Below are 20,713 nucleotides of genomic sequence, written 5' to 3' on the forward strand. Positions count from 1 at the left end.
GGGGGGCGGGGGGGTTTGTTATTTTTTTCTAGACAGCTGTGGGCACATAATTTCACTTTTTTCTGACCAATTGAGCGCGTTGCAGTGAATTCGTTGTTGATTTTGTGTGGCGGACTGCTCGCCAGCTGGCGAGTCGATAGGGCAGAAGCTCAGCATGGCCTCACTTTTTCCTCACTACAGCTGGCCGTAGGTGAACCCAAACGCGAGAACATCAGACGAAACCCAATTGATGGCCAGGCAACGTCACTGCGTTCGCGCTCTTTCGTGTTGTTGAAACATTGTGTGGCAGCGAGATGGCATAACCACCGTCTAAGGCTTGGTGTTTTGGACTCTGTAGAGGTTCTGTCAGGTCACTCACATCCAACACAGCCATGAAAATATGACAATTCAGGAAAATTCAATCACTCACCTAGAATCCTCTAAATCTTCAATTATATCGTCTTTTTCATCCTATAATTGCCAATATTTAATAGTTTTGCATTGCCGTCCAATTGCGTCGTCAATCTGCGTGTCATGTCGTTGAATCAAGCTCGCACCTGTGTTACCCCCACTCTCCTAATCAGCTCCTGTCGTCAAGATACCAGATCCGGCTATTGGCCATGCACTAACTTACTTTGTACATCTCAGACAAACAGGGGTCTCAGTGAGGGGCAGCGCTTTCCACTATGGTAATCTCTCTGCCCAATGCAGCTTCTCCTGACAATATGAGCCCAATAAAAATAAAATAAAGAAATCACAGGCGTCGGAGCTGGCACCGACTGACTGACTGACGGCATCTCGCTGTCCTCTTATACTCGCTGCCGACTTCTCGCAGCTTCAGTCACCTTCAGCCCGGCCGCTATTCACCTGTACCGCTCATCATGGAAGACTCAGTTGTTGACGCGGGTGCCCGCCCGCTTCGCATCGCCGCCGTCGTGTCCTTTGTCCCGTCTTTCGCTCTCTGCATCGCCCATGGCGTCTTGTCGCATAATCCCGTTCCGGCTGTTGGCCTGGTGCCTCAAGCCGTGTCTGTCGTCACCTCGATCGCGCTTCTTCGCACCGCAGGCTACAGGCAGGAGGCTGATGTCGAGTCCATCGAATCTGAAGGCCACAGCGGCATTTCTATTCGCGCTGTCCTCACTCATCCCATCGTTGTTTTCATTCACGATGTCGTACTTGCTGCTGCCCTTATGATCGTTCTCGTCTTTACATGGACCCATCACGGCCGTTCGGCTTCACTAAGTATGCTTGCTGCTTATGCTACGCTGCCTATTCTGACAAGCTTGTATGTTCTCGCGCCCTTTCAAAATGCTTGAATCTCTATTCTAGCATAGCCGTATCCGGCTGGTTCTTTGCATGATCGAAATTAACATGTGTCGAACAGCTTCTGCCATCTCTTTGCCGCGGCTCTAGCCGTCTATCAAGGGTTCGCTATTCACGGCCTCTTACAGTGGGTTGCCTGGCAAATTCTTCCTCCAGATTGTCCAAACTGCGAGCACCACCTGCGACCTTCCTCATTGCCCGAGATCCCTTGGTTCCAGAGCGTTAAGAATTTGAACTTGGGTCTAAGATTTCCGTGGCGTCGTAGTGATGCACCCTTGCTCGCCCCCTTGCTGGCAGAAGACGATCCTGAGCGCTACCGCGACGACCCTGAAGACGACGTGACTCCACTGCAGCCAGAGGCAGTTGAGGTGCGATCAAAGAGGAACCGTAAGAACAACGCCACTCCCGCACCATCCAACGAAGCCTTGGAACCCGTCCTGACGACAGGGGACCTACTCGACAACAGTAACTAACCTGGATCAAGGACAACACTTTTAAACACTGCAATGCAGCAGGATCTACCATGAAGACTGCGGCCAGTATTCCCGGGGTCACTGTCAGATCATGGCATTTGTGTCTGTGTTTGCATTTTACTTCACGAACTTTTATTTCTTATGAATGGGAATCCTTTGGGGCGCAATTCGTTTGAGGGAGTTATTATCATTTTACAGATACCTTAGTTAGATTAGCCACCGTCATTTCCTCTTAGACCATGGTCTTGCTTGCTAGACAATTATATGATATCCATTCTTTTGGACCGAATATATTATACCTCTGTCTCAATCCCAGCTTCCTTGTTTCTGTGATCAAGCATGCCAGTGACACTGTCTTCCACTTTGTCCACCTTGTGCTTCACCCATTTCGCAGTTCGGGGCACCTACACCAGGGGTTAGCTACTCACTTCCTCTGAAGCTGGCATATTCTGGTGATTTGTCTTACCTTCCATTGCATAAGGCCCCGATGCTGCCTATGCAGGGCTTTATCTCTCTTTTTATAATCCCGGACTTGGTCTATGGGGCCCTGCTTATGGTCCGCACTACCGTCGGGTATATACTCATCCTCATCAGAGCTATCGCTGTCACTGGAAATTTCCTCGTCGACAATTCCTGCAGCTCTTTCCATGTCATCGTCTCTGAGATTATCTCTTGCAGCATCGATTACTTCAACAACATCTCGTATATGCTCGCTGCTGTTAGCCCATTGGGAGTGCGCAGCGCCCTATAAAATCGTGTTAGAGATTTCTTCTTCGTTTACAGGGTAGTCGCATATGGAATAGAAATGAAATCAGGATGTCAACTTACCATCCCCGGCCAAAATGTGACCTTGATACTGAGCGTCCCAATTCTCTCTCCGCATTGGTCCAGGCAGCATGATGTCGCCCTCTTGAAATCGCCTTTCCAGATGGGCAGATCAAGTATCAAATTCTCTCCATCCGGAATATCTTTCAGCCAGCAGACACTAAAAGCAGACACTTTGTCTCCCAGCACTTTCTTGTCTTTGAAGGCAATAGACAAGCAGCCACTGTATCGTTTCTGGACAGCCAGACTGAGAGGTCGATCCTTGCTCGTCGCCCACGTCGCCTCTCCGGATCCACGAGAATACATTTTGCCGGTGCTGATGTCGGTTCTCAGCTTCAGCTTCGCGTATCTCAGGTCCTCGGGACAATCTGAGCTCGTTGCGACAGGCTGCACATTCACTGTGCCATACTGCCACCCGACGAGGTTGCGCGGCGCTTGAAGCTGGACGCTGCGCCATACCATGGAGAGTCTAATCTTGCCATAACCAATGCCTCCAGATATGGGCCAGAAGCCATTTCTCTGAGAACGTTCCTTGAACACTTCGCTCAGAGGCAGATGGACGATGCCCAATAATGGATCGTCCTCGTGGAGCCTGGCATCCCTCACGGAGACATATACTTCGCAGGACCTCCAGTCTCGAATGAAGCGCTCGCAAATTGCGTTGAAAAAGGGCTTGGTATTTTGCGGCTTTGTTCGCGTTTTGTAGGTTTTCTTATGGTTAACAATCACAGTACAGTAGGCGCTAGGCAGGCCCTCGCCAGTCTCTTCGTCGCTGGCATTCCCATCCTTGTCCTTCAAACTTTTGTTTAGTGAGGGAACTTCGAGTCCGGTGATATTGTGAATCTGCAGACTGAGGATGCCACTTGGATATCCGTCTGGTGGCGGCGCCGATATGATCATCGCATCTTGTTCTGACTTCATTTCCTGCATCTTCTGCTGCTCTAGCTCGCTATCATCGCGATCAGATGATGAATGTTTGAGCATAGCTTCTCGAAGTTTCCGCTCGCAGCTGTTGCTGACCTTGTCTTCCAGCTGCTTCATTGATCTGACTTCTGGGTCGTGAGTCTGCTTCTCAAATTGACATTTTTGGAGTCTTGCTTTTGAGAAGTATCCAACACTCCACTCGAGTTTTCCCGGCATGTCGTGGCCAGACTTTAGTGCTCTAAATCCATCTGTACGTTGCCACATGCGTCCATTCGACTCTTCGTTTTGCATCAGCTCTTTGAGGTCAACCTCGATTCTTCCGAGGTCGTCATCCGCCGTAAACCGATCAGAGTCCCAAAGCTGAATGCGGAGTCTTTCGTTGATGTTCAGCTCTTCAGGGGTAACCAGCACAAAACAAGTCTCATCCCAGTATGGTTCCATCTCAGACAGTAAAATGCGCGTGCTCCAGAGAACCTTGCCAAATTTTGCCCATCCAACAGACACATATGGATCTGAGCTCGAGTCTTTGATAAGTGGTATGCCTGAATCTCCGATTTTGAAATCGTAACCGCGCTTGATATTGACCATAAGAACACCTTTGGCGTATGTATCCTTTTTGAAGTCATCACCAGCGAGCATATCTTTGAGATCCAGTGTGAGACTCTTTGGAGCGACATACTGCGCCATGGCCGCGTCAACTGCCGACTGCACGAAATTGCTAATGAATGGAACATCCATAAGATTCAAAGCATGCTTGTTCAGGGGCACACAGCTCAAATCCACTTTTGGTTGGCCGAGCAGTGTCAGAGTACAGAGATCGAAAAATGGGGGGTCAGGCGTCAGCTGCAGGCGTAGCCTCATGGTGCCAACTGCTCCATGCAAATCAACCCAGACGGGTATCTTCAAGTTTCCGGGCAGATAAAAGGCCAGGTAGAGGTGCATGTTTTTGCTTCGCTCCTTGAATGACTTGCTGGTTGATCGAGTCCTGTATGCAAAGGCAACTTCCAGGTTGATAAAATCACCTTCCTCAGCCGCCATGCCCCGAGAAGTGGACTTGTCGCTTTTGCTATCAGGCTCTTCTTCTTCACCCAGCTCCGAATTGCTGCGACTGTCCTTATCCTTGTGTGAGATAATCTTCCCATCTTCCGTCACGGCTTGTGCAGCAGCTCCAGTGGGCAGCCATCGAACGCCGAGGATGCGCAGCGATTCGCTGCCTTGGCCAATATCTTCCACACTGACCATGCGTATCATTTTGGGCAAGGAGGCTTGCATGACATCTTCCAGCGTGTCTGCCAAGCTGGTAAAGAGGTCGGGGTTGATGAGCGGCCATACTGAGCTCAGCAAGGAATTGAGCCACAAGGTAGTCTCCCTTTCGTATTTTTTAACCTCGCGATTCATCTGTCGGCGCTGCGAGCGCCAGATCTCGTCTTGGATTGCGCTGTCGACCTTTTTGGCCGTCCAATCCCTCACACCGAAGATGAAGACACCAAATATCCCTGCGCTAACAGTAACCAGAGCAAGCCACGGTAATAACCGTCGAGCAACAGCTGTCCATCCTCCATCTTGATGCGCATTTGGAAAAATTACTTCGCGAATAACGAAGGTGGTAACCAAGATGCCGCATGCACCGGCTAAAGAAATCGCAAACCCGCGGCTGCTTGCTGCAACGACTTCCTTGCGTAAGAAATCAAGGTCCGGTGGCGGGAACTGGTTCATCAAGGCATGGTGCTTCTCTTGTGAACCATCTTGTTCCTTGCGTAGTTCGGCGTCAGACTTGTTTTTCTCATCTATACCACTCGAGGTCCTTTTTGCTTGTTCAAAAGGGTCCTCGTTCACGTCCAGTTCTTTGAGGGCGCTATCAGTGAAGTCGTGAATCTTCACAGGGAGATGAGTGACGGGATCCGTGACCTCGCGTTCCGCCCTTTCTTTTTTGGAATCTTTGTTCTTTTTTCGTGGATTGATTGCGGCAGGGTCAACTTGCGATGTATCCTGGATAGATGCCTCGTCGTTGCCAGACTGAAGATCTTCTACTTCGTCATCGGGACTCCAAGCTTCTCTTTCTTCGGTCTGAGAAGGACGTTGGTCCGGGCCGTCTATATCGCTATTCAGTGCATCTTGCTGTCTTGCTTCCCTTTCCTCTCTATATTTCGATATGGTAGGGATCGGGTGTCGTTCGCTATATGGAGCTTCGTAGCGACGGGCGTGCTCCACATCTTCTTTGCCAGCCATTATGAAGCTCTACACATCGCAGCTGGTGGGAGATTTCTTTTTTCAAATTACACGCGTATAAATGAAATGAGGTTTTATTGATCAATTAATTGATTCGAATTTACTTTATAACTACATGCCATTGAGTTCCATACTTTTCAAATCGCCGATTTGACTCTGGATGACGGCATGGCGAATAAAGATGGACATGGCTGGGCATTTATCACTACTACGTCATCCGCGTCTAAAGACTGACCACTCCCCACATTGTCGCACAGCGCAGACCGGGAACTGCTCAATGCAATTACGTTTGTGCTGCTGCTCAGTGGCTAATGCCGAGACAACTAAAAAGAGACAGCAAACTACGATTGGCTTTCCATTGACGTTGAATTTACGGGGGAACGTCATTCATTCATGCGACACTTGTTGGCCAAACTGCCGCCCGCAACGAGATGCTCAATGCTGTCAGGATCCTCCACGCAGAGTAACGGCGAATACGAAGCCAACGGCTATCACATACCCAGTGGGAGGTAGGCAGAGCCAAAAATAAAAATGAAAAAGTACCACTTGAACTGGACTTGCTTCCCCCCTCAAATATTTTGCACGTTCCATCGGTTACGTCTGGCAGCTTTGCTGATCATCCTTGTCGTCGCAAACGGAGGCCTTTTGAGCCGAAGCCGCCCTGAAGCCGCCCTGAAGCCGCCCTGAAGCCGCCCTGAAGCCGCCCTGATGATCCTCGAGTCGACAGGCATTGCTCTACTAAGGTAACAGTATTGTGGACCGGCTGCTGCATCGAGGGTGTCCAAGTCGTGTCCAGCGTCTGGTCCAGCGTCTGGTCTACTAGGCGACGAGCATCTCGGGGAGTGTTTTGCGTTGTGCCGCACGAAGTTTTGACGCTTCCTCCTCGTCCTTCTCTTACGCGCTATAATCTGTACATTGTACTTCGTATTCGGTTTGTCATCGTGAGCAGGGCGGCGAGAGTAGCATTGGGCGATCGATATGTCTGGGAAAGCAAGTCAGAGTGGCCAAAAGTCGTAAAACAGGATAACAGAACGAATTCAAGCATGCGAATGGAAGCGTTTTATAGCCAAACCGCTGGATCCCGCCACGTGCGACTCTTGGGGAGCTTTGCAAAAAAATCGTACGATTCTTTCATCATAGCATGAATGTTTCCCGTCAAAATCTCGATACTACGTCTGCCAATGCAAACAGCCGCCTCGCCAATGCCGGGTTCATTTGCAAGGGACCAACAGACCAACATGAAGACCTCACGCCGGGATGGGAGGGGCCGCAGGAGCTGCGCTAAAATCAAGGGACAAGCCCAAACCTCCGTGCGCAAAGGTGCAGGGCGTCCATCTATCACGAGCGCTAACGTTTTAAGTTGCTAATACTACTCGTTTCAGTTGAGAGTAGCTAATCTTTGTAAACACCGCCTTCTTCAATGCTTCAGGAGGTAAACAGCAAGGAGAGACACAACCAGAACTTGGCTAGAAGCCGTCCGTTGCACTTTGAGCAAGGTGTATAATCTTAAATGGAAGCGTTAAATCTCTACATGTTCGTTTCCGGCCCATATGGGGAAGGGATGGATGGATATCAGGAGTAGCCTAACCTGTGACACACCAGACTGCCGGTAGCGATGGATCAATGCTTCCCATATTAAATCTTGATACAGAGCTTGATTATAATAATTACTAATAAGGTGAAGAGCACGGGCAGATTAATCCATAGTCTACTTGCTGGTAGGCGTCGTGACCAATCATCATCGAATTAATTAATATATCGACAATGCAGACAAAGGTAGTCTAAGATTGGAACGCAAGTGTCAGCTAAATCAAGCTTACTCCAGATAACTGCCCAGGTCTTGGCGACAATGCCATCGACTGACGGAGTTGCACTTCCGTTACAGCACCGCGAAATGGTTCGATTTGACAGCTCAAGTCACCCGTTCAGCAACTGATATCACCAGATATGCTGTTTTAAGTCGCCCAGAAGAGCAAATTCCACGATTCAATAGAGGCATCCCAACCCACCTCGTGGCAGGCAAAGGCGTCCACACCAGACAGGGGTTCGCGTGCCCTAGCAGTCCCATCACCGTGCAGCTAGCTCAGGGGATACAAATCTAGCCTCTTGTTGGCCAGCCATCTTGTGTTTTAAGCGCCGAGCCTCAGGGCCGTTGCCTCATCAGGACTGGCAGCGCGCCTTGCTACTCCCTGACTAACTCGGTCAGACCAGTCAGAGCGCATCGTGAGAATGCAAGTGCACAGAAGGCCGGCGGCTTTGGATGTGATGGATATCAATGTTCCTATTTATGGTGCAAGATAGCAGAATCTGAGCAGCACAAAGCAGCGGAGAAGCGGGGGAACGGCATTGGAGCCCTGCAGGTGACTTCATCGAATCTATCCAGGCACAAACTGAAAGAGTGCCTGTACCGCCTACTGTACTTGTACCACGTCTTATCCAAATCTTCCACTTTCCTGCTTCTGCTTCTGCTGCATCTGCAAACCTCCATCTCCGCATCTGCACTTGCACTTGTATTTGCATTTGCACAGACAATCCTGTTGAAACATTACAGCTCGGAGCATCGTCAAAGTGCAGACAAGCTTGAGCTGCTTGACCAGACTCTCAAACGCACACGCCCCTCTGCCACTCCCCCAAAGGTCCCCAAAGGCCCCCTGAGCCAGCGCTCGAAACGCCGCTACAGCTGCCCCTCGGCCTTGCTCTCACACTCGCCGTCGCACAATACGCTCCACGAGAGTCTCACTTTCTGCGCCGTGATCTTCGCTGGGTTTACAGTTTACAGTTCAACCAGGCCCTAATCTGCAATCGCAGCTCTCGCAAGAGCTCATCGCAGAGGGAATAGCCTGGCGTCTGCTGCAGCGGCCGATGCTACCGGCCCGCGAGCCCTCACCGTGTCATTTGGCGGATCGCTTCGCAGCTGCAGGGGTCTGAGTTTCATGCTACAAGGAACCTCAACATCCGAAGTCAAAGGAAGACGGAGCCACCATTTCGGATCCATCCCCGACTTCTCCAGCCTGTCCGTGTTTCACGCCGATTAGGTCGACCAGGAGCCCTCTTTATCACTCGGCGACTCCCATATTCTTGGCTTCTTCTTTTCCTTCTCCCCTCAGCTGTCGTTAGGCGGGCCAAAAGTGCAGCCATCTTTTTCTTTCTCTTCTACGGACGTCCCTCTGGGCCTTTCCTTTCTATCCACTGCTGGCTCAGGTCACTCTTTACACTCTTTATTCCACCTTCGTTTTCCAGCGTCTCCGATTTTTGACTAGTAATTTTTGTATTCTGCCTTGAACGACCTACTTGAGGCGGATCCAAAGTCGACTTGGGAATCGGTGTCTTTTTTGGAAAGTCGAGGAGGGTATTATCGCTGTTTAGAGTCGGGAAACCGCTTGCACTGGGTGATACCAAGGGCATCCTATTATAATATTTCAGCATTGTCGCGGGTCGACATTTTAATTTCAAAGGGCTTCAACTGTTAAGAGGAGGAGACTCGAAACCAATCATCCAAGATGGCTGGCCAACTCACATATGGCGAACTCATTCGCAAGCAGTTCACCATTCAAAAGTTCTTCTATCACATTCTCTTCTGGGGATTTCATTTTGGCATTTTCGCATATGGATGGTGAGCTTCGACCCTGAAGTTACTTCTGGTTATCCTCGAAGCAGCTAACATTATTCCAGGTATAAACAAGCCGCCGATCCAAGGCTGGCAGGTCTTAACACGCTGAAATACTCTGTGTGGATTTCTCGAGGTGCTGGTCTGGTGCTCAGCGTCGACTGCATGCTCATCCTGCTCCCCGTCTGCCGAACCATTATGCGATGGATCCGACCCAAGATCCGCTTCCTCCCCCTTGATGAGAATCTGTGGATGCATCGCCAGATTGCCTACTCTCTGCTATTCTTCAGCATCTGCCACACGTCAGCCCATTACGTCAACTTCTACAATGTCGAGAAGAGGCAGATTCGTCCCGTTACCGCTCTGCAGATTCACTACGCTCAGCCTGGTGGTATTACTGGTCACGTCATGCTCCTTTGCATGCTGCTCATGTATACTACCGCCCATGCTCGTATTCGTCAGCAGTCTTTCGAGACCTTCTGGTACACACACCACCTGTTCATCCCCTTCTTCTTGGCTCTCTACACCCACACTGTCGGCTGCTTCGTTCGTGATACCGCAAATGGATTCTCTCCATTTGACGGTGAGCAATACTGGTCGCACTGCATTGGTTATCTCGGATGGCGATGGGAGCTCTTCACTGGTGGCTTCTACCTGATTGAGCGTCTGTATCGCGAGGTTCGTGCCCGTCGTGAGACCAAGATTACTCGTGTCGTCAGACACCCGTATGACGTCGTCGAGATTCAGTTCAACAAGCCTTCCTTCAAGTACAAGGCCGGCCAGTGGTTGTTCCTTCAAGTGCCATCCATTTCAAAGTACCAGTGGCACCCCTTCACCATCACCTCGTGCCCGTTCGATCCCTATGTCTCCGTCCACGTTCGCCAGGTCGGTGACTTCACCAGCCAGCTGGGAGACGCCCTTGGTGCCGGTGCCGCTCAAGCCAAGTTCTACGACGGTGTTGACCCCATGGGTATGTACGAAGTCGCTTTGCAAAACGGCCAGCAGATGCCTGCTCTGCGCATTGACGGCCCCTATGGAGCTCCGGCTGAGGATGTCTTTGAGAACGAAATTGCTGTCCTCATCGGAACTGGTATTGGTGTTACTCCTTGGGCTTCCATTCTGAAGAACATCTGGCATCTCCGAAACTCCCCCAACCCTCCCACTCGTCTTCGTCGTGTTGAGTTCATCTGGGTCTGCAAGGATACCGGCTCTTTTGAATGGTTCCAGACACTGCTGTCCTCTCTCGAAGAGCAGTCCAACGAAGCTGCTCGCGTCCCTGGAAGCTCTGGTGTTGAATTCCTCAAGATCCACACCTACCTCACCCAGAGACTTGACATGGACACCGCCCAGAACATTGTGTTGAACAGCGTGGGTGCCGAGATGGATCCCCTCACTGAGCTCAAGTCACGGACTCAGTTTGGTCGACCCAACTTTGCCCGCCTCTTCAGAACTATGCGTGATGGTATTCTCGACAGGACCTATCTCGGTGGTCTCGAGGGTAGCATGAAGACGACGGTCGGTGTTTATTTCTGCGGTCCTTCTGTTGCAGGTATGTACCAACGTTCCCAGCATATCGCCCTTTATGTCTATTCTAAGCTAACATATCATTTCTCTAGCTCGTGATATCAAGACTGCCTGCAAGGCTGCCACGGCTCGCGAAGTCGAGTTCCGCTTCTGGAAAGAGCACTTTTAATCTACAAAGCCTAAAAATTTCCCAATATCTGTATACCAGACAATACCAATTTCTTTTTTCTTTCCTCCGTTTCATATATTACAATGATTGACACCAAATATGATGGTATGTGTGGATCTCGTAGGAGTTTTGAGTCTATGGAAGCGCAAATGGCAATTTTCAGTCTAGCAGTAGTTGGAGAGTAGCGGCATCATGGGTGGCTAAAAGCCAGTTGAAGATTTATTGAAATAAAGACGTGTGTCTCCATGACAATTGTTTTTTAAATAGCCTAACGGTCGGCTTTATCCCTCTTGACATTCTATTTTTATGCCAACAATGATTTGTGTTCATGTGTGCACAACCCCTTTGATTGACACGCTTTGAACAGGCCCCAGTCAAAGGAAAGAAGGCGTGCATACTTGGCCGTGAATTGAACGCAACTCTGAACGGTTCGATTGAACGCGTCGGCCAGTGAAAGACGCTGTCTCTGAGAAGCTGCCGACAGACCCTAGATAGAGCGGCATAAGAAGATGCAGGACGTCTGACCGCTAGTCTGCAATGTCACCGAATATCACAATCCTACGAATGTATAAGAGCAGAGGTCTGCATCTACTCATTTTGTCTCTGTTTTTCAATTATTTTCAAAATCTGAATTTGAGCTGCGCTTAATTCACATTTCGCAATGCCGACCAGCCATAGTATTAGACATAGCAGCAGACTATCCGCAAGAATGCCTCGCCATCTCAAAACCCTCCAACCAAGCCAGCGCAAGCTCCCCTTCTCCGAGCTTCAGGGAGATATACCCGATGAAAGCCACCAAGAAGCATTCGAACTACTTTATTCCGAAATCAATAATTTTCTCAAGGATGGAATCTGCAAAAAGGCGGCGAGCTCGAAGAAGTCACTTTGGAAGCTGAAGCATCCCAAGGAATTTCTGAGCTTTGCCCGCATGGTTGCTCGGCCTGGCGCTGATGGGGAGTGGGAGAAGTTGCTCAGGTCTCGGCCGTATCGATGTGCCCTTTTATCGGGCGTGATGATGATGATGCTGGAGAAGCACGTCTTTTCTGATCTCTTGTTTGGCGCTGGACCGGAGCATGCGGAACTGCTGAGGATGGAGGATAGTTCTATGATCAACGTTGAAGGTATGACTCTGCTTGAACTGTTGATTTTAGACGCGATTATGGCTAACACATATGCGCAATCTATAGGTTTTCGACGTACAGCCCTTCGGGCAGACACCAATCGCGTCTATCTTGAAGCAACGGGCGGCGTTCCGCCTTTATTCTGGAAACGCGTGGACAAAATCACCGCTCAAATCGTAACACTGCTCTCTCCTCTCTCTGCCGCCCTCGGAGAAGACGCGCCGTCGCCATCATCGTATCAGGCTTTACATGACATTGTTGCACTCGCGGGCTGGCTCAATCTCGCGATCCGGCTGTCTTCCAAGATTACCGTTTTCGAATGGGTCCAGCCAGGAGAGACATATCGACACAGCCATCTCTGCGTTGGCGAAGACAAGACGTCTTCTTCAGCGACTTATGATAAAATCCATGATACTCGAAGCCGCACACGCGTCATGATCTCGACCGCGCCGAAAATTTTAAGACACGCGCACGCGGTCAAGGGGTATTTCACCGGCACAGCGACATACGAAGTCATGCAGCCACATGTGGTCACATACGTCGGAGGGTACACCGACTGGGACGACAAACTTGAAGTTCCGCTGCAAAATCATGTCAGCAGCAGATTCCCTCTATCTTCGATTGGGCTCTTATCTCTGGTGATGAACGCTGTGCGGCTCGTGGCGCTGCTTTCTCTCATCAGTGTTTTGGGACTGGTAGTGTTTGGCGCCGGGGCTAGTCTTCCTGGCCGTGAGCTGATACTATTACCGATCCGACTATCGTTTCGAAGTTTGAAGTGGTGGCTCAATATGATTCTTCGACATTCCGAGGTGAACACTCAGTTTAAAGTTGTGAATACTAGTTGGTCATGGACGTAGAGTCCTTTCTTTGGAAACATGTTTGGCGAAAATGGAGACTGGACAAGGATGAAGAGGATGTTATAGACTGGATTTGTCGTTTTAATACCCTGTTGAGAGTGCGAAGGTGGGCAATAATGTTAATTAGGAGTTTAGGAGTTTGTAAAGTAAAAGTTAGAGAGATTTAAACCCCGACGTTAAAGAATTTCGTCAGTATTTACTACTCTAAATATATTCCAGGTTATTTAGCATTCGGTATTATTTACAACACGAGATGCTGAATAGTAAACTTGGCGTGCTGAATATGTAGGCATCCACGCGCTATTATATCCCCCCCTGCATGCATGTTCTCATTGGGCACTGATTGCACTTGTGGGCAGGTAAGCCTCGTTCTTGCTAAAACCACAACATTTAATGCCTGCACATGCCGACTACGAAACAGTTCACTCCTTGAGGCTCCTTTAGCAAAGATGCCAATATTCTCAAAGTTCAGGAATCGGATATCGAAGAGAGACAAAAACGTTCCCTCTGCTCCTATACCTGCAGACAAGGATTCAAATCCAGCCTTGCCCAATGCCACAGCCACTTCTACGGCCACTTCTACGGCCAATAACTTGTCAGGTGAAGGCAATGAGCTCTGGGCTCGGGCCTATACGCTCGCCAAGGAACGCGAAAAACAGCTTATGGAGGATTATGAGAGGCACATAGCTTCGTTAGAAGGTGTCGCTGTCGATGGCAAGAGCTTTTCGGCTCCGCACGATGTCAAAGTTCATGTAAACCAGCTACTAGAACTACGGCAGAGGAAGGAAATACAGGTCTCGATCATGGGGCACGATATTACGATGCGAGAACAGATTGAGAAGTTGGCAAAGTTCCTGCTCTGGTCCGATGCCATTATTAAGTCGGCAGTAAGCGCTCAGCCGTATGCTGCCTTAGCCTGGTCCGGTGTTTCACTGTTTCTTCCAGTAAATGATAAATCTCTCGCAATAGATCATTGTGCATTTACTTACAGTTCTTAGCTCCTTGTATGCGGCGCGAAGTATAACGAGGGCATGTTAGATGGCTTCGGTTCCATTAGCGACATGCAAATGTTTTGGAAGTCTTATGAAGAGACCTACATCGGACGGCCAGACACGAAATCTTATCAGGCTCTCAAAGATCTGTTAGCCAAGCTATACTCTTTCATCATTGAGTACCAAGCTCGCGTCATATGCTATCTATCAAATGCACAGCTCTCTCGTGCTTGGAAGAGTATGATGGGACCCGACGACTGGGACAACGCAATAAAACCAGCCAAGGAGCTGCATGATATGTGCCTCTGTCTAGTTGACAGAGTACACAAAGATGTCATCCAAACCAAATTGGATAGCCAGCTGCAAGAAATCCAGAAATCACGGATTGTTCAAGAAGAGATGCTTCAAGTCATAAAAGAAGATAGAGAGGACGAAAAAGAGCGAAAGCTGTTGAGTGATCTTGCCACGACCTCAGGAGACTATGAGAGATACAAGAACATCAATCCAGAGAGGGTGCCAGGAACGTGTATGTGGTTCTTAACAGATGAAAGATTTCTTACTTGGCGTGACAAAAAGTCTGGAGACCTTCTATGGGTTTCTGCAGGGCCTGGATGCGGAAAATCAGTCTTATCAAAATCCCTAATTGATGAGCGCCACTTGAGTCCAGACACTACCGTTACGATTTCATCCACAACTATTACTGTATCTCAAAGCATTATCTGCTATTTCTTTTTTAAAGATGGCGGGGAGGGCAAAATGGATAGCGCTCAAGCTCTATGCGCAATATTACACCAGCTATTCATTCATATGCCCCAGCTCATGGCACATGCGCTTGCAAGTCACAAGAAGTATAGTCAAGATCTAATGCGGAGAACCGACGAATTATGGCGAATCTTTCTCGAATGCGTAAATTCGTCACCAGTCCCAATTATCTGCTTGCTCGACGCTTTGGATGAATGTGAAGAGGAGGGTAGGACCAGCTTGACTAAGAAGCTATGCGATTTATACCTCAATACCAACTCATCTACTCCGCCACGGTTAAAGTTTCTCATTACTAGCCGCCCATATGAGACCTTTAAAATGTCATTCGACAGACTGACGGCAAGTCCTGCTTATTTACACTTTGATGGCGATGATAAATCTGGTCAGATTGGCCAAGAAATAAATCTTGTCATTGATGTAAGAGTGGGTTATATAACAAGCAGCTTTACCGCCGAAGACCGCAACAAGATCTCTCAGCGTCTTAAAGATATGGAGAGCAGAACGTATCTATGGTTACACTTAACCTTGGAGATTATTGAAAGAAATATGAGCGCCTATAGCAGACGACTGGATATGGAGGAGTTCCTGTCTAAGCTACCGTCTACAGTATCTGATGCTTATGAGAAGATTCTGTCCAGAAGTCAAGACGATAAAAAGGTCGAGGCCCTACTACAGATTGTCCTAGCTGCTGAACGTCCGTTGACTCTCGACGAGGCTAACTATGCCCTTACGCTCGCATTGGGAGATGAGTTCTCGTCACATGAAAAGCTACAAGAAAATTTATGGCCACAAGATAGATTCAAGACAACACCAGGAAATTTATGCGGCCTATTCATTAGCATTCACGACTCCAAGTTATATCTCATCCATCAAACGGCTCGAGAATTCCTACTTGATACGAGCCCTTCAGGAGCGTGGAGGGGACGGCTAAACTTATCACGGTCACATGGGATCTTAGCCAAGGCCTGCATAAGTTACTTGCTAATGCTTGATACTCAATTCGAAAATCTGACTAAATTGAAGGAAAAATATCCTTTTTCTTCTTACGCGGCTAGCAGCTGGTTTTTACACTTCCAATCACAAGACGCAAGTTCCACGGATACCTCTCGGAAGCTTGCTCGCAGCCTTTGTGATATATCAGCACCGCAAACAAGAAATTGGTTAGAGGGTTGCGATTCATACGCGCACTCGGATATCTACGCGCTCTTGCAGAGATCGATAGATCTTTGGCTAGCGGTTGTCTTCAATTTAACTTCCGTTGTGAGCGATATGATGACGCATGAACATCCCGACGTCAATGCGAATGACGTGCTCTACCCAGCCATAAAACAAGGCAATTATAAAATGATAGAAATCCTCCTGAGTCCTAATAGTGGAGTCAGAATTGGTAGATACCATCTTTACAGGGCGACAAGAAAAACGCCTGCGATATTCGCATTGTTACTTGACAAGTGTAACGGCGAGGTCAAGATCGATGAGAGGACTTTGATGGGAGCACTAAGTAATCCTTACAACGGGGCAGCCATCTTGGACTTGCTCTTCACTAAATGTCCAAACGAAGTCAGCATTACAAAGGAAAAGCTTGACTATACAATAAGATATGGGTCAGCGGAGACTATGTTGTTACTCCTGAATAAAAGAGGCAGCCAGGCAAACATTACGGAGGACATCATTCTGGCCACGACGAGGACCCGGAGTGGCACAGAGATGATATCTGCTCTTCTCGATCAGTATGGTCACAAAATCACAATCACAGAGTCTTTGATGATAGCCGCGATGCAGAAAGCATCTCTTGACTGGCTGATCGTTCTCTTTAACAAGCGTGGCAACGACATCAAGATTACAGAGGATATTGTCAAGGCTGCAGCAAGAAATATACGCCAGCCGGCAGATATAATATCTCTACTCGTCGATAAACGCGGCCACGAATTCAAAATCACAAAAGAAATATTGGAGACTGCGTCGGCCAACGAGTCTTTGAGCAGAGAAGTTAAAGCCTTACTCGAAGATAGGTACCGCCGCGAGATGAGTGTTCCTTAGACAGAGCCATGGACGTTTGCATAGTAAAAAAAGGCATAAATTAAGATTCTTTAGTTAGTAATATCGCTTCAACGGAGGCGTGGTGGCGTACAAGGCTTTATCATCAGTATTAATAGCTATATTCCTCAGCTTGGATTTCTTTTCCCCCCAAGGGGACAGAACCGCTTTCCCTTCCTCTTAACAACATGAAGCACTTATGCATGAATTGACTCCTCTGACTGATTTGAGTGAGCTCTATGGGTGCTTAGATGTGAGTATGAATTTTATATTAGTAGATGTTGCTTGCATTATAAAGGTACTTTTGCTATATGCGACGCCCTTTACGAATATACTCTCGAGTATTTGCCTGCCACGCCCTATACGAGCCATGTTCTAATTGCTACGCCCTCTACAAGTATAAGCAGAAACTACTAAGAAGTGGATATCTGTGGGATGGCTGAAGTGCACAAGCGAGAGGCTATTAATAATCACCAGATACTGACCTATATTTCTGACGAAGTTACACAGTATACATTGCTCTAGTTGCGGACATCGCTCTTATTGCGGACATAACTCAGTCACCAGGATGCTTTTACCGCATTAATGTTACATCATATATGGGACAAACTACAAATATAACTACATCGACTCAGTCTTGCTCGTCATGCATTGTCTCAAGAGAACTCGACACTTCGAGAACAGCTTTACGCTGAGGAGAAGCTAGCTACACATTTTAATTTACCTCCAAGCCAAGAAAAGAAGCAAACGCCAGAGCGATACCAAAAGATTACACATCCAGCGTCCATGGCCTCCGAAGATACTACTCAAGCAGACTACCTCGCCAAAATCGATGCCATACTTCAAGAAAGCGTCGCAGCTGGAGTGGCTGGTCTCTCCGCCGCGATAACCTCAGCTCGCGGACACTGGACCTTTGTTGCCGGTGTTTCAGATCTGGAGAGCCAGCAGCCTATCACATCGACTCACTTGTTTGGCGTTGGTAGCATCACCAAAGTATTCACCGCTGTGGTTATTTTCCAACTGATAGAGGAAGGAAAGCTACAGTTGACAGATACTGTCAGCAAGCTTCTTGACCCCGAAATATATCGTGACATTGATAATGCGGCCGAAGCCAACGTTGACCTGCTCTTGAGTCATGAAACGGGCATTGACAATTGGGAAGATGACCCAGCTTGGATCAAGGCAGGACGTGGCAGCAAGTTGAATCCGGCTCATAAATGGACCAAAGTCGAGCCTCTTGATTATATTCGCCGCCCAAGATTGACCGCCCCTGAGCGTGGCAACTATTACTATGCCAATACCAACTACGAGCTTCTTGGCTTCATGATTGAAAAGATTACGCAGAACACGGCAGAGGCCGAAATCCGTCGACGAATCCTTGAGCCACTCGGCATGGACCACACGTTTCTGGAGGGGTTTGAAGAACAGAAACAGGGCACGATGACAAAGCGCTATCACTTTGCCACAAAGGAATATCGTGAAGCAGCGGGAATCAATGCAGCTTTTCCCGAGCTTCAGGACGGCAAGCTCATTGACTGTACGGCATCTAACCTTTCCGTCGAGTGGACAGCCGGCGGAATAGTTTCTACGCCCTCTGATCTTGTCAAATTCGCCACTGCCCTTCGAGATGGGAAGTTGCTCAGGGCAGAATCGCTTGCTACTATGAAGATGTGGCGACCAACTACGAGCGAAACCTCCGAGATGGGGCATGGACTCTTCAGGATGAGGGACTCTGAAAAAGACGGATGGCTGGGCCACTTTGGCGGCGTGCTGGGCTTCACGGCGGCTTTGTGGTGGAAGGAGGAGGGAGACTGCGTGATATCAGTGCTGTCCAATGTGGGAGTCATTCACTCGGGTGACGTGCCCTCGAGCGGAGCCCATGTAGTTATCAAGAGCAAAATTCGCGAGCTTGCTGCTCAATTAGCGGCGCTGTGATATTTCTTCAATATGGTTTTGATGTTTTCTGCACCTTGGCTGGGTACCCTGTAACAGTAAAGTCACCTTGATTGAAGATTTATCAGTGCCTGGATCTATACTAGCACACCTGATTCAAAGGCATTATTTATGTTTGGGAATCTTCTTTGACGTAAACCCTTGTTCTAATCCTGCCCATACTTACCACCTCACTATTTCCGGGCTATAGATAATACGCTATCTTGAGACTCTTTGGTTGGCTCTTTGAACTTGGCTGGCGATTAACGGCCAAGTGTGTATGAAAGAGCCGTCGCTCAGAACAAAGAATTGCGCTTTGTGAAAGTATAATGGCAAATTGAATGAGACTACAGAAAGAAAAACGCTTTCAGCGTATCAGAATTTACCCCATAGCCAAGCTTTCTAATTTGAAGCTATTGTGTTGTTTCCAATTGTTGGTTCTACTTGAGCATCATTAGTGAGCTGCGGTAAAGTAAAGGTTATAGCATAGCATTTGCTGCTTCCCATCAACAATTGGAGTCATCTGATGACTAATCCAGGGCTTCCGTAGCTCAGTTGGTTAGAGCTTCGTACTAATATTTCCGCCTCAACAGCGAAATCTTGGTAATGCGAAGGTCGCAGGTTCAAGCCCTGCCGGGAGCAAATCTCCAGTGCCCTGAGAGCAATTCTTTTTTTGCTTTTTCTCTTTCTTTTTGCCTGCGTTTCCAATAATAAAGGACACACAAAATCCAAAGAAAGTCCCAATCAAGCACAGAGCGCTCTGTGTTGGCCAGGGGAAACAAACCCCTTGTCGTTGTTTGGGTGGCTGGCAATTGTTTGTTTGCTCCCCAATCCATAGGTGGCTGGTGGCTGGTGGCTGGCGCCCGCGATTTGACTAGGGCCTATCAAATTGGGCATTAGCAGTAAGACAAAACCCAAGATGGCGCCAAATGGCCCATGATCGATGTGGAGACGCATGTTCCTGCTCGGCCCAGCCCGCAGATGCTAACTGAATAAATGACAGCATTGGAAATTTGGCTCGGCTTCTAAGAGGAGGGAAATTGGGAAAAGGGGACGGGCTTAACAGGTGGGAGTTGGTAGCTCTGGACCAACTGGCGGCTAAGCTATGGCGGTATAGGTACCATCAGCTACGTATTGTCATGTCTGGCCACCAACCACTTGATACTCCATCATCTCCATCTCCAGCTTCAGCTCACCAAAAAGCAATCGAGACTGCTATTATGGAGTCCTTGCAGCTGTAATCCATCAATCTCATTCACATTCAGCTCCGCCCCGTTTCTCCCTGGTCCTCAGCCGCAGCAAATGCGTGGCCTCTCTTCCGGTGCCTTGCATCGTACCGCTGCTCAAGCATCTCGTCCAGCCACCCATATTCTCGCGAGCTCCTGGCCGCCTCCACTAGCTCCTCCACCTCGTCCTGCAGCTCCCGACCGCCTCTTCGTTCGATCGCAGGCTCTGCGTTCATTCGTCCCACCGCTCGATCAATTGGGCTCCAATCGCAGGGCCCTGGGCAGGCTGGTCGACTCGTTCAGACATCATCTAGCACCTAAGCAACCAAGCCACTCCAGACCCCGGCTCGCGGACGGACCTGGGAGCAGTAGCTTGTGCCAGCAAACCGACGGAAATCTTTTCCTCCCCTTGCTTTGCGCTGACATCCATCACAAACAACAAAAGGAGCAGCGACAGCATCTGCCCGCATCTCTAGTCTGCGCATCTCTGCATTGCGTACTCCTCCCGGTAGCGTACGAGTGCCACGGTGACAGCCTGGACAGCTGCATGAGCCCTAGCAGCTAATCGAGGCAATCTCCCTACGCCTGTTGCTTCTCGGGTAAATCGAGTCGTGAATCCTCTCTTTTGAGTCTCCATCACGGCACAATAATTCTTCTCGTGTCGTGTTTGGGCTCAGCGTGCGGGTAACCGTCATCTCCCCGTGCCCCGTGTTAGGCGCGAGCCTATGCTTGG

The 20,713-nt window shown here is 48.9% G+C and overlaps 7 protein-coding genes and 1 non-coding gene across 8 annotated transcripts; 7 read left to right on the forward strand and 1 right to left on the reverse strand.

The window, feature by feature from the left end:
* Nucleotides 1-663: 663 nt before the first annotated feature.
* On the forward strand, nt 664-2,079 carry V8C40DRAFT_230551 (uncharacterized protein). Its single transcript, XM_083212734.1, has 2 exons — nt 664-1,264; nt 1,364-2,079. The coding sequence occupies exons 1-2, from the start codon at nt 861-863 to the stop codon at nt 1,773-1,775; spliced, it is 816 nt and encodes a 271-aa protein (XP_083079336.1). The 5' UTR covers nt 664-860; the 3' UTR covers nt 1,776-2,079.
* On the reverse strand, nt 2,014-5,882 carry V8C40DRAFT_13684 (SMP domain-containing protein). Its single transcript, XM_083211135.1, has 2 exons — nt 2,604-5,882; nt 2,014-2,520 (listed from the first exon to the last, which is right to left on the reverse strand). Exons 1-2 carry the CDS (start codon nt 5,751-5,753, stop codon nt 2,200-2,202), a joined length of 3,471 nt encoding a protein of 1,156 aa, XP_083079337.1. The 5' UTR covers nt 5,754-5,882; the 3' UTR covers nt 2,014-2,199.
* A 3,119-nt stretch (nt 5,883-9,001) lies between these two features.
* Nucleotides 9,002-11,633, forward strand: V8C40DRAFT_13724 (ferric reductase NAD binding domain-containing protein). The gene is made up of 3 exons (XM_083211141.1): nt 9,002-9,366; nt 9,426-10,909; nt 10,977-11,633. Exons 1-3 carry the CDS (start codon nt 9,254-9,256, stop codon nt 11,051-11,053), a joined length of 1,674 nt encoding a protein of 557 aa, XP_083079338.1. The 5' UTR covers nt 9,002-9,253; the 3' UTR covers nt 11,054-11,633.
* A 70-nt stretch (nt 11,634-11,703) lies between these two features.
* Nucleotides 11,704-13,206, forward strand: V8C40DRAFT_230561 (uncharacterized protein). Its single transcript, XM_083212735.1, has 2 exons — nt 11,704-12,174; nt 12,241-13,206. The coding sequence occupies exons 1-2, from the start codon at nt 11,715-11,717 to the stop codon at nt 13,029-13,031; spliced, it is 1,251 nt and encodes a 416-aa protein (XP_083079339.1). The 5' UTR covers nt 11,704-11,714; the 3' UTR covers nt 13,032-13,206.
* A 182-nt stretch (nt 13,207-13,388) lies between these two features.
* V8C40DRAFT_13745 (uncharacterized protein) lies at nt 13,389-16,990 on the forward strand. Its single transcript, XM_083211142.1, has 2 exons — nt 13,389-13,975; nt 14,030-16,990. Exons 1-2 carry the CDS (start codon nt 13,481-13,483, stop codon nt 16,823-16,825), a joined length of 3,291 nt encoding a protein of 1,096 aa, XP_083079340.1. The 5' UTR covers nt 13,389-13,480; the 3' UTR covers nt 16,826-16,990.
* A 363-nt stretch (nt 16,991-17,353) lies between these two features.
* On the forward strand, nt 17,354-18,757 carry V8C40DRAFT_279434 (serine hydrolase domain-containing protein; the record flags this gene model as incomplete). The annotated part of the gene is made up of 1 exon (XM_083221231.1): nt 17,354-18,757. The coding sequence occupies exon 1, from the start codon at nt 17,609-17,611 to the stop codon at nt 18,755-18,757; it is 1,149 nt and encodes a 382-aa protein (XP_083079341.1). The 5' UTR covers nt 17,354-17,608.
* A 537-nt stretch (nt 18,758-19,294) lies between these two features.
* Nucleotides 19,295-19,396, forward strand: V8C40DRAFT_t9. The gene has a single exon. It is a non-coding gene; the product is annotated as a tRNA-Ile (tRNA).
* Nucleotides 19,397-19,803: 407 nt separating this feature from the next.
* V8C40DRAFT_13750 (uncharacterized protein) lies at nt 19,804-20,648 on the forward strand. Its single transcript, XM_083211143.1, has one exon. It carries the CDS (start codon nt 20,057-20,059, stop codon nt 20,543-20,545), a length of 489 nt encoding a protein of 162 aa, XP_083079342.1. The 5' UTR covers nt 19,804-20,056; the 3' UTR covers nt 20,546-20,648.
* The last annotated feature ends 65 nt before the right edge of the window (nt 20,649-20,713 follow it).

This window comes from Trichoderma camerunense, assembly GCF_050948025.1.
Source record: "Trichoderma camerunense strain CBS 138272 chromosome Unknown V8C40scaffold_1, whole genome shotgun sequence".
In the NCBI taxonomy this organism is placed as follows: Eukaryota; Fungi; Ascomycota; class Sordariomycetes; order Hypocreales; family Hypocreaceae; genus Trichoderma; species Trichoderma camerunense.

Coding starts and splice junctions, on each gene's coding strand:
- V8C40DRAFT_230561 (XM_083212735.1), top strand. CDS start 11,715: ATGCCGACCAGCCATAGTATTAGACATAGCAGCAGACTATCCGCAAGA. Junction 12,175..12,240: donor TTCTATGATCAACGTTGAAG/GTATGACTCTGC, acceptor CGCAATCTATAG/GTTTTCGACGTACAGCCCTT.
- V8C40DRAFT_13724 (XM_083211141.1), top strand. CDS start 9,254: ATGGCTGGCCAACTCACATATGGCGAACTCATTCGCAAGCAGTTCACC. Junction 9,367..9,425: donor GGCATTTTCGCATATGGATG/GTGAGCTTCGAC, acceptor ACATTATTCCAG/GTATAAACAAGCCGCCGATC. Junction 10,910..10,976: donor CTGCGGTCCTTCTGTTGCAG/GTATGTACCAAC, acceptor TCATTTCTCTAG/CTCGTGATATCAAGACTGCC.
- V8C40DRAFT_13745 (XM_083211142.1), top strand. CDS start 13,481: ATGCCAATATTCTCAAAGTTCAGGAATCGGATATCGAAGAGAGACAAA. Junction 13,976..14,029: donor GTGTTTCACTGTTTCTTCCA/GTAAATGATAAA, acceptor TACAGTTCTTAG/CTCCTTGTATGCGGCGCGAA.
- V8C40DRAFT_13750 (XM_083211143.1), top strand. CDS start 20,057: ATGCGTGGCCTCTCTTCCGGTGCCTTGCATCGTACCGCTGCTCAAGCA.
- V8C40DRAFT_230551 (XM_083212734.1), top strand. CDS start 861: ATGGAAGACTCAGTTGTTGACGCGGGTGCCCGCCCGCTTCGCATCGCC. Junction 1,265..1,363: donor CTGCCTATTCTGACAAGCTT/GTATGTTCTCGC, acceptor TGTGTCGAACAG/CTTCTGCCATCTCTTTGCCG.
- V8C40DRAFT_13684 (XM_083211135.1), bottom strand. CDS start 5,753: ATGGCTGGCAAAGAAGATGTGGAGCACGCCCGTCGCTACGAAGCTCCA. Junction 2,521..2,603: donor TCACATTTTGGCCGGGGATG/GTAAGTTGACAT, acceptor ACGATTTTATAG/GGCGCTGCGCACTCCCAATG.